The following is a 12174-nucleotide window of genomic DNA, read 5'->3' as shown; positions in this document are numbered from 1 at the left end:
GAGACAGAAAGAATGAATGAGATCAGGGCCAAAGAGAATGTCGTCACACACTGAAGGGGTCAGAAGAAAGATAGTGTAAGGCCAGGGGGAAAAATGGCTGGAATGTGTGCGTATGTGTGCGTATGTGCGTGCGTGTGCAAGTCTGTTTGGGCATTCGTGTGTGTGGGAGCACGTTTGAGCGGGCATGTCTGTGCTTGTGAGAAAAACAGGGAGCGAGTGAAAGTGGGACACTGGTGTTATCAAGCATTCTTCAGCATTGCAGGAAGATTGAAGAGAGATGGGGACTGGCAGTGCACAAAGGAGGCATTGCGTAAAAGGGACCGTAGGGGAGATAACAGCACGTCTGTCAACTGTCACCCCGGAGGATGAGGAACAGGGGGGGGGGGAGGAAGATCCTGTTCCTTCCCATGTCATCTCCTCCTCACTATCAAGAATGTCTCTTTGCAGGTCACTGTCAGAGACTCAGGAGTGAGGACCCCTGAATGAATGTGGAAACAAACAGTAGCAGCCATACAGATTCTAAAAGTGCAGTTAAATTATACGTCCGAATTGAGAATCTGCAACTGACGGTAACATGAATTCATCTAGCGGAGTCCATCTTTAAAGGCAAATCTGAGATGACGAGGTGTTGTGATGAGGTATTGAGGGGATGCCCAGGTTCTGGAATCACTCATTAAAATACCGTTCATGCGTTCATCTTAAAAAGAGAGAGTGGGCACGTGACTTTAAATGGGAGGTTAGTGTAGATTACTCCTCTGGTCATTGGTCAGTGGAGATGTGTTCTAGCTTGAGTCATCCATCCAGGTTCTAGTTCCATTGTCACCTTTGACTCCATGCTGTCTCCCTAATCACAGTGGAATGCAAGGAGACTAGTCTGCCCTTACAAAGCATGGAGTCTGCTGTTGCAAAGCCCTCTCCCTCCTGCACTCCATTCTGGGCTGTGGAATCTGGACTAAAGCTGACCTCAGAACCACTGTACTGATGTCTGACGGACATGTGAGGGCACAGCGCAGAGCACACTGGAAACTGTACGTCTTGACTCCTGTGCATTCAATAGGCAGTTGGGCCTCTTAGTCAGACATTCAGACAGAGATAACCCATTTCCAACACTCCAGTGAGATCCGCAACGTGTTCGCCAACTAAAAGAGGAAGTGCACTTAAGTGCTGCAAACTTTGAAACACAAGTGGGTAATAAGGAGATTATGGAAAAGTTGTGTTGTGTAGTCGACTTTGTTTCCACAACAGACGAAGAAACAACTTTTTATTCTTGCTCTCATAATATAACTTTTTCTCTCCAACTGAAATATATGCTTTCCAAGTTTTTAGTTTTTAAATATTACAACTTATGTCATAAAATACTAATGAAATGCACGGTCATCTGCGCAGTGCTGTTCTCATCAGCTGATCTCAGTCGGTTTGTTATGTGTTCTTCAGACTTGCAGAAGTCCATCATTTGTCATCGCTGCCCATTACATCTCACACCTCATTACATTTCAATTTCATTTGGGAAGGCACTGCCCAACAGACATATCATGTAGCATTCAACATCAATAGACCCTTTATGGATTTGTCAAAAATAAATGGTCAATGGAGCAAATTCCTGTTTCTGCAGCTCCCCCATTTACCAAACAAATAAACACATGAACAATCTCATCCTTGCCTAGTGCTCCGACACAAAACAAAATATCCATTTTACAAGGAACAGGCTACAGGACAATGTTTACAAAGTCCTCATTAAGGAAGTGGTGAGATAACACACACAGACACACACACACACTCACACGCACACAGGGACACACAAACACAGGGACACAAACACTGAGAAATGCAGAGCTTACCATATCATAGATAACAGACAGAAAGAAAGAGAGCTAGAGAGAGAGAGAGAGAGAGAGAGAGAGAGAGAGAGAGAGAGAGAGAGAGAGAACAGAGGGAGAAACTGAGAGAAAAAACACAAGGGATGCCTCCTTTGGACACAGCAAAGCCACCCTCTAGCTGGAACTTCAACTCTTTAGAAAACAACATCAAAAGGTGTGCATTAGGATAAATGGCATGAGATCTGGAATGAGAGTCGTTTATCAGGGTTCCACACACAGCAAGAGGAACACACAGGGAGAGCTACAGAACACAGACCTCCTCACTGGTCAACTCCAAGGGTCAACAGAACCTTTTGAGTCACCAGAGAAGCGACAAGATAAAACAAGATAAAGCAAGATAAAAACACGGTTGTTGTTTCTCACCCTTCATCAAGCTGAATCCAACCTCCAGTGGACTATTTGATAGATACAATTCTGTTCAATCTCAACATTGGATAGTCCCTGTGGATTTACCATACAACACAAGAACAGTAGCACTCCTCTCCATGGCGGACAATGGGCTCTCCAGGTTAGAGGCTACCTCTATCCCCAGAACTCCCTTCCCCCTGCTCCCCTTGCTGCTCCTGATGTGGCCCCTGTCTGGGCAGGGCAGCCCCATCTCCCTGGCCCCAGAGAGACATCGCCCTGCTCCAGGTCTGGGGGACGGCCACGGGGGCGTCATAGACCCATCTCTGTTGGAGCAGGACAGGGATGTGGACATGCAGAGCCTGCTGGAGAGCCTCCGGACCTTCAATTTGTCTGGCCTGGGCCCTCCTGCCCAGGCACCTGGCAGTGTCCGTGTGGAGCCGCCCGAGTACATGATGGAGCTGTACAACCGCTTCGCCAACGACCACACCGCCATGCCCACCGCCAACATCATCCGCAGCTTCAAGAACGAAGGTAGAGAGCCACTATACTGTACTCTGTGTCCTTATGCCGTACTAGCTTCACATTATGCTGTGGTGTTCTTTGCTTTGGAATTTTTTTAATTAATGTACTGTAAGCCCTTTATCCCTGTGTAATGAGAGTATTAATTTCAGAACTGTTCATCAGAAATGTATTACGTATCAAAATGTACCTGTAGAAGGTCAACATACATAGTGTAAAAACAAGTATAAGTATAATTTAGGCATTTTCATTTACGTTTGTTTTTCATCTTACAAATACTGTAGCACCTTACATTTTTGAGAGTCAGCACTGTGCAAATAACAAAAAAACTTTTTTTTCTTTATTTGGACGAGAATATGAAACTGTGAATTTCTCATTATTCATTTAGATTTTTTACAATGATATATTCATTCAACTTGATCTAGTTTAATGTTAATTTGGATGCTACAATTGCCTCGGAAGTGTTTTGGACAAAGTCTTGGCTTTTGCTGTACTATCAATTCTGCAGTGTAGTACACTGGCAATCTATTTAAAACATCAAAATGGAGAGCTACTGATGAATTAACAGCCTTTATCTCTGTGTATTCCTCTCCCCCAGACTCGTCTCCCTGCAGTTTGGGTAGTAGAGGGGTGAGACAACACCCTCTGCTCTTCAACGTATCCATACCCCACAATGAGCGTATCACCGCCGCAGAGCTGCGTCTCTATACTTTGGTCCAGACAGATCGCAACCTCTACGCTGGGGTCGACCGCAAGGTGACCATCTACGAGCTGGAGCAGCACGACGGAACAGGAGAGGACAACAGAACAGCGAAGGACACCGAGAGAGGAGGAGCAGGAGGAAGAGGTGGAGGACGGGAGGAGTTAGTAGAGCTGGCATCACGGCAGGTCTATGGTACTGATAACAGCTGGGAGGCCTTTGACCTAACTACTGCTGTCCAACACTGGCGCAAGTCAGAGTACAGCACCACCCACAGGCTGGAGGTCCACATAGCAAGCCTGGCCTCCGAGGGGGAAAGAGGGCAGACACTAGCAGACGGTGAGGGAGAAGGAGAGGGGAGGAGGATATTCAGGGGAGACATGGAGATAGACACCAGCCCAGATGACAAACACAAACCCCTGATGATTATCTTCTCCGACGACCAGAGCGGTGATCACCGCGATGACAAGCGGGAGCTGAACGAGATGATTGGACACGAGACCTCGGAAGCGGTGCTTCAGGGTGACCTGGAGCTGAATAGGCTGTGGGGGGAGCTGGGCCGGGCGGGGGGCGTGGAAGAGGAGGAAGAGGAGGAGGAGCAGGACGAAGAGGCCCTGCTCCAGATGCGCTCCAATCTGATCTATGACACGGCCTCCAGAATCCGCCGCAACGCCAAGGTCAACCAGTGTAAGAAGCAGTCGCTGTACGTGGAGTTTAAAGACATCGGCTGGGACAGCTGGATCCTAGCGCCTGCCGGGTACGAGGCCTTTGAGTGCAGTGGCATCTGCACATACCCGCTGACCAAACACGTGACGCCCACCAAGCACGCCATCGTCCAGACACTGGTGAGCATGAAGAGCCCACAGAAGGTGACACGGGCCTGCTGCGTGCCAACCAAACTGGATCCCATCTCCCTGCTTTACATGGATGACACCGGAGTAGTCACGTACAAGTATAAGTTTGAGGGCATGGTGGTGGCAGAGTGTGGCTGCAGATAGCTCGTCCACCCTGCTGGTTATATGGACATGGAGAGACACATTCGTGAAGAGAAATGACAGGGTGCGGATGGAACAAAGCAAAGACTTCATTTTTTTTTCAAGCAGGATTGGTTTTAGAATAGATGGACTCTGAAATGAATCTAGAATCACCGTTGAGAACAGTTGACAAGAAAAACAGCTATGACATGTATGTGTATATAAGATGAATCTAAACTAAACAGTTTGTACATTGTGTATGTATATTTTGTATTTCAGGAAAATGTAGATTTTATTTTGTACAGTAAAATATCTATGATACCAATTCATAATTCTGTAATAGAAGCAGTTGGATGCCATTTGAAGCTAAATAACACGTTTGGAATTTGCAAAAAAATTGAGGAAAAAAGTTTGGACCTTTAAAAATAAACTATCCTTAGGTCTCTCAAAGGGTTCCGGCAATACAGTAACCAGCCATACAGTGATGTCCAATAGGCCTAGCTGGTGGGACCACATAGGGCTCTCCACAGTTAGCTCTCCACTGACATTGATCTCCTGTCTTCCTCTCCACTTATCTCTGTTTTCCCCCTCACTGGACGCTAACACTAATCCACACCTCATTTAGCATGTCTCCCAAACAGCAACAGGCCTCCCAAGGAAACACAAACCTGACTGGACTGGACTTCTGGTAGGGGCCTGCCCTCATCCTCATCCCCACCACCTCCCCCTGGCATTTAGGACAGTGGGCTGAGGTCAGGGCAGCAGTTAGGGTGGGCTGGGTTATCTCCCTCGAGCCCTCACCCACCTTCCCACATCGGCCTCAGAGTCAGTCACATGCCGTGCGAGCCGCTTTCTCCCACTCCTCCGCACCGTGCCGATAAGGAGGTGTTGGCGGTGAGAAACATGTGCTCCACCACTCAGGGCTGGAGGTGCTGGGGGAGCGGAGGGGGGAGTAGAGGGGGGGGATGGCCTGTCAAGATTCCATGGGTACTAATAGAAACAGATTCTACTGGCTCAACTCACTGACCTACCCCATCACGTGCCCCCTCCAACCTCCTCTCCCTCCCTTTGTTTCTTTACCTTCCATACATCCTTCTCCCCCTGGCCCTGAAATCCTTCACGTTTAAGGAAAAGATTTCCATATATTTGGCCTGTTATCATGAACAGGCTGAGAAGATGAGTGGAGAGTATGGCACTTCATGTCTCTCCTCCCCTCCTCTGAGAGTTCTGTGTGGAGTCCTCTCTTGTTGTTCTGTGTTCTTGTGATACAAATGTAATACAGTTCTCTGCTGCTTGGGTAACGTGAAAGCCTATTTATTGATTAATTTATTGATTTTACTATGACAAGTAGGTGATTATGTAAAATTGTACAACATGGATATGCATACAGAGGGTGAACATACAGTACATACCCTGACCATATTGTAGAATATGTCTTTAATTTATAAATATTTTATGAATATTATATTTTGTTACCTGTTGTTGTGGTTCCTTTGTGAATCCTTTTGTAAAATACTGAAGCAGCGAAACCTAAACTTAGTGTGCATAAAAGGCTTAACAAATCATTATATTTTCATACAATGAATACTTTAAAAAAGGACTATTGTACATATATTATCATAATAACATCTGTATCAGAAACCATAATCCATTTCTCTCCTGGCCCGACAACTATAAACAGGTTGCAAAACTGAACCTCCCTACTAGGCCTAATTATCTTTAGAAAAGAGCCCAGTTAGCACATTTGGTTCCTTGTAAGTTGTGGGAATGTATGTTTTTGGTTTCCTGACCAGTAAAACTGAAAGATTTTTAAACGTTCTGAGAACAGAAGTGAAAATTTTGCCTGTTCTGGGAACTTTTATTTTTATGTTGCAGGGAGGTTCTGATAATATTTGACTCTTGTTATTTGAACGTTTTCCTGGGAGGTTTTATTAGCGTTCTGAGAACGGAAATTATAGGTTATTCAGAGGCTTTTGAATAATTTCCTTAACGTTTCTCACTTTTAATAACACTGGTAACTTATTTTGGGTTAACTTTTTAGAACTCCAAGCACAGATAGGACACATGGAAATGAATTTCCTGAGGTATTAATCATTATTATAATGTTTTATTGTGACACGTCATCAGTGCGATTCAAACCTATAATCTTCTGATCTCTATCCATGGAATTATGAAGTGCGCTGCGGCACCAGGCTGGAGCTAGCATGCCATGTTTGAACTTTTAGGAAACGTTCTATTGAAATACCAAGAAAAAAAATGTTTTCTTATGTTACGTTTTTTATATGTGCTGAGAATGTGCTAAAGCCAAGGAATTATTCTGCATCATTCTCAGAAAGTTGTGGGAAGGTTGTATGCAAAATAACCATAGGACAACCACGCTCTCAGCAGGCTTTAATAAACATATGGTTCTCAGAACGTTATGTGCTAGCAGGGGGGCTTTCAGGGCTGGGGGTATGACTAGGATGCATAACTCTGAGGTTGGGACTGTTGTGTACCATAGTATCAGCTCACGGGCCATAGTTTACACATGTCACACAAACACAGTGGGAAACTGACTGGAAGCCCAGCTAATGAACACAATGGATGGTCTTCCTGATGATCTGCCTGCCGTTCGCTATAACAAACTGCAGATGCGGACAGCTGGTTTGGATGGAAAACCTGTTCTTTACCTTTTTTTTGAGCGCTTAAAAAAAGAGAGAAAAATGAACTATAAACATGTTTCCTTCGCTTCCAATGCTCTTCCAAAAACATGCCTGATGGACTTATATCAACAACAGCAACAGTGCCAAGGAGTGTTGACACTACACAAAGTGAATGTAAATAAAAAGCATGTGCTCCAAAACACTGTGTAAAGATGCATGACTTTTACTTGGTAGACTGTAGTAGTAGGATGTAGTAGCAGGATGTAGAAGTAGGATGTAGCAGTTGGATACAGTAGTGGGATGTAGTTGTATGATGTAGTAGTAGGCTGTAGTAGTAGGCTGTAGTAGTAGGACATAGTAATAGGATGTAGTAGTAGGATGTAGTAGTAGGATGTGGTAGTAGGCTGTAGTAGTAGGCTGTAGTAGTAGCATGTAGCAGTAGCCTGTAGTAGGATGTAGCAGTAGGATATAGTAGTAGGCTGTAGTAGTTGGATGTAGTAGTAGACTGTAGTAGTAGGATTTATTAGTAGGATGTAGCAGTAGGATGTAGCAGTGGGATGTAGTAGTGGGATGTAGTAGTGGGATGTAGTAGTAAACTGTAGTAGTAGGATGTAGTAGTAGGATGTGGTAGTAGGCTGTAGTAGTAGGCTGTAGTAGTAGGATGTAGTAGTATTATGTAGTAGTAGGTTGTAGTAGTAGGATGTAGTAGTAGGCTGTAGTAGTATGATGTAGTGGTAGGCTGTAGTAGTAGGATGTAGTAGTAGGACGTAGTAGTAGGCTGTAGTAGTAGGCTGTAGTAGTAGAATTTTGCAGTAGGATATAGTAGTAGGCTGTAGTAGTAGGCTGTAGTAGTAGGATGAAGTAGTAGACTGTAGTAGTAGGCTGTAGTAGTAGGAATATGTAGTAGTAGGATGTAATAGTAGGGTGTAGCAGCAGGACGTAACAGTCGGCTGTAGTAGTAGGGTGTACTAGTAGGATGTAGTAGTAGACTGTCGTAGTAGGATGTAGTAGTAGCCTGTAGTAGTAGGCTGTAGTAGTAGGATGTAGCAGTAGGATATAGTAGTAGGCTATAGTAATAGGATGTAGTAGTAGGCTGTAGCAGTTGGATGTAGTAGTAGGCTGTAGTAGTAGGATTTATTAGTAGAACGTAGCAGTAGGCTGTAGTAGTAGGATGTAGTTGTAGGCTGTAGTAGTAGGATGTAGTAGTATGATGTAGTAGTAGGCTGTAGTAGTGGGATGTAGCAGTAGCCTGTAATAATAGGATGTAGTAGTAGGCTGTAGTAGTAGGACTTATTAGTAGGACGTAGCAGTAGGCTGTAGTAGTATTATGTAGTAGTAGGCTGTAGTAGTAGGATGTAGTAGTGGGATGTAGTAGTAGGCTGTAGTAGTATGCTGTAGTAGTATGCTGTAGTAGTCAATCAAATCAAATCAAATGTTATTTGTCACATGCACCGAATACAACAGGTGTAGACCTTACTGTGAAACAGGGCCGTAATTATAATATATATTACTACAGGTCAACATTAAAATATGCTATAAATGTCCCCCACAATATATTGATATAAAAAATAGAAATCTATATATTTTGTGCTATGCTACTACAGGCAACCACGCACCGCCGTCCGAAATAATCATTAGCAAATGTTCATAATCATAACTAAACTTAACAAATTGCCATTATTATTACTACCGGTTCTAGTATTACGGTGTACTGCAGTTCTGCGTGTAGTTTGTCCAAGTGAAGTTGCCATACCCCAGCAGAAGCCGTTGCTATGTACAATCAGTGTCAAACACTGTACTGTCACTCTATTTCATTACTTTCAAATGTATTAAAAAGTGGAAAACTCGAATGTAATATGAGTGTTACGTAGGCTATATCACTGTCGATTGTGATAGTTTTAACGTCGACACGCAATTTTGCGCCGGAACTGTAATTGTAGAAATAAAGAATATTTTGCTAAAAAGTGTCAGTAAATGCATGTAGTGGAAACAAACGTTTTTGGTGAAAACGGGCCGATTTGCGAGTGCCAATCAAACAACCATCACTAACGTTAGCTATCATAGTTGAAGTTACCTCGAAAGTTAACTAGCCACACATTCACCCAGCGACCATCAATGGTGGAGTCAATCACTACCTTCCGGAGACACCTGAAACCCCACCTCTCTAAGGAATACCTGGGATAGGATAAAGTAATCCTTCTAACCCCCCCTTAAAAGATTTAGATGCACTATTGTAAAGTGGTTGTTCCACTGGATATTATAAGGTGAATGCACCAATTTGTAAGTCGCTCTGGATAAGAGCGTCTGCTAAATGACTTAAATGTAAAATGTAAATGTGCCCACCGGCGTATTCAACTAATGTTAATGTCTTTATCAGGTTATTTTTGTCAGAAAGCCCAGGTGAAGTCTGAGTAAAGTGTCAATCATTTATGTTGCGCTGCATGTGTAATTTATGTAAACAGTAGTAGCTTTAATTTATTGCTTATTCGTATAGTATACTGTATAGCTGTACTTTATTATGATAAATAGCATTATTAGTGTTTGTTTCATTAAAGTGCAAGTGTAACAGTGTAGGTTCCGTCCCTCTCTTCGCCCCAACCTGGGCTCGAACCAGGGACCCTTGCACACATCAACAACTGACGCCCACGAAGCATCGTTACCCATCGCGCCACAAAAGCCGCGGGTCCTTGCAACGCAAGGGGAATAACCACTTCAGGTCTCAGGGCGAGTGACGTCACTGATTGAAATGATATTAGCGCGCACCACCGCTGACTAACTAGCCATTTCACATCGGTTACACAAGCGGTTTTATTAGTCAGCTTTCATTCACAGTGAGTGTCATCATGAGCAAGAGGAAGGGTGGCAGTGATATTAGTCAGTTTTTTGGGCAGCCTCAGAAAAGAAGAAAAGTAAGTTGAGAGCGGTGAGCAAAAGATTACCAGTCAGATGATAGAAGTATACAGTAATAGAAGAGATGAGTCAATGTTTCTTGATATAATAATCATTGCCATTCAGATCAGAAATGGTTAGTAATCCATTCCTGAACATCATGGCAAGAAACACCACTTGTTTACTGATAATATTTCTTTCATGTTCACTCTGGTGCGTTCAGAGTAAAGAGAGAGAGAGAGCACGAGGACGCCGACAGGACGCCGACAGGGCAGGGAGAGCAGGTGACATGGAGGTGAGTGAGAAAAGGAGCAAATATTGATGGTTTAGACCGAATAATGACATCACAACAGTCTAGTCCGAATGTTCATTTAAGCTGAGATATTCCTCTAAGTATGCCTTCTTGTGTGTATTTCAGATAATACAATCAAGCAGGGAGAGTGAGTCTGAGACAATGACAGACAGACAGAGAGGGAGAGCAGACAGGCAGGCGAAGATGAAGGTGCAGGAGAGGGAGGTGAGGAGCGTGGACCTCGCCCAAATCATCCAAATGTGAATGTCATACTTAGTCAAACCCTATCAAATTCCACAAGCTACAGCAGCTTGAAAATGTGCTGCTACGCGGAGACCTGGACAAGGTGGTAGACGTGTATCCTGAATTGAATTCAAGACTACTGCAGGTGCAGCTGGGCATGTTTGGGGCTAATTACACATATCAAACGAACTCAGATGTTGCTAGCGTTATTTGGGAAATGGTGCCAGAGGTGAGAGGTCTCTTCAGTCAGGTGGAAGCTTTAGTAAGGCTTCTGCTGGTCATCCCTGACCCAGCAGACTTGGACCAGCTCCGCAACGCCAAGGAGCCACCATTGGTAGACACGAGGAGTTGCTTCGCGGTCTGATGGAAGGGTTCCAGGCCGTGGCCGAATGGCACGACCTAGCATTGAACACATTGCGGGAGCAATTCCGTGGGTTGTCTACTAGGCAGCCTACCACGACGGTAACCTCCCAGCCCCTCAGTAACCCGGCTGGTAGCAGCGCCGTCACCCCGGTTTCCCGGGAATCCTGCACCTGTCGGGCTTTCTCGCTCAGTGTTCCCTCGTCATGGAACTGCAGCCTTCCTCCTTCCCCTCGGACCACTCTAAGATAGCGTACCTCATCACGCTGCTGTCCGGGAGGGCCCTTGCCTGGGCTACGGCCATTTGGGAACAACAGTTGGCCGTATGCTTCAATCTGGAGGGATTGGTGGCAGAAGTGAAAAAAGTTTGAGGCATCGGTGTCTGGGAGAGAGGCTGCCAGAAGCTACTCCAGTTTCGGCAGGACTCCCTCAGTGCGGATTATCTGAGGAAGTAAAGGACGAGCTTGCTACCGACGGATCTCGGGAACTACCGACGGATCTCGACTCACTAATCGCCTTAACCATCCGGATCAATGGACGGCTACGGGAACGTAGGAGGGAGAAGAGGTCTGATTGCGGTCCCAATCACTCACTCAAGGATCCCTCCTTGGATCTGATGAACTCCGGAAGTCCCCAGCGTCTACGTCCCCGAGAGGATCCGAGCTTACCCGAGTTCCTCCAAGAGCCTCCGAAGACTGACGATTTACCTCTTCCCGAGCCGATGCAGCTCGGCAGGGCTAGGCTGTCTCCAGCCGAACGCGTACGCAGACTTAACACCCAGAGTTGTCTGTATTGCGGTACTGCCGGTCATTATGTGTCTACCTGTCCCTTCTTGAGACCTAGCTCATTTGTGGGAATGAGTACTCTGGTGGGTCTTAAGGATAATTTTACTTCTCACCTTACTCGCCCCCCTCTCCATGCCACCCTGCTGTGGGGCGACCAGTCCAAGTCTCTCCAGATACTCATTGACTCGGGGGCCGATAGGAGTCTTATGGACATTACCCTGGCGTCCGAGCTGGGCATCCCCACTCAACCCCGCTCCATTCCCATGGATGTTAGAGCGCTGGACGGGTGCGCTATAGGCCGGGTCACCAACCATACCACCCCCATCAACCTACGAGTGTCGGGAACCACAGCAAGATGATCCAATTCCTGCTAATTGAGTCCCTGCAGGTTCACGTGGTATTGGGATTCTCTTGGCTCCAGCAACACAATCCCTCTATTGGCTGGTCTACTGGTGCCATTGTGGGCTGGAGCCTGTTCTGCCACACTCATTGCCTGAAGTCAGCTCTGCCTGTCCCGGGACGTCTTCCTGGGGGCTTGGAAATTG

At 45.5% G+C, this 12174-nt stretch overlaps 1 protein-coding gene across 1 annotated transcript; it reads left to right on the top strand.

The window, feature by feature from the left end:
- Nucleotides 1–1897: 1897 nt before the first annotated feature.
- On the top strand, nt 1898–5883 carry LOC106585109 (bone morphogenetic protein 10-like). The gene is made up of 2 exons (XM_014170951.2): nt 1898–2756; nt 3343–5883. The coding sequence occupies exons 1-2, from the start codon at nt 2363–2365 to the stop codon at nt 4440–4442; spliced, it is 1494 nt and encodes a 497-aa protein (XP_014026426.2). The 5' UTR covers nt 1898–2362; the 3' UTR covers nt 4443–5883.
- Nucleotides 5884–12174: the final 6291 nt, after the last annotated feature.

The sequence above is a fragment of the Salmo salar genome, chromosome ssa24 (assembly GCF_905237065.1).
Source record: "Salmo salar chromosome ssa24, Ssal_v3.1, whole genome shotgun sequence".
NCBI lineage: Eukaryota > Metazoa > Chordata > Actinopteri > Salmoniformes > Salmonidae > Salmo > Salmo salar.
This window is presented reverse-complemented; position numbering and strand designations above follow the sequence as displayed.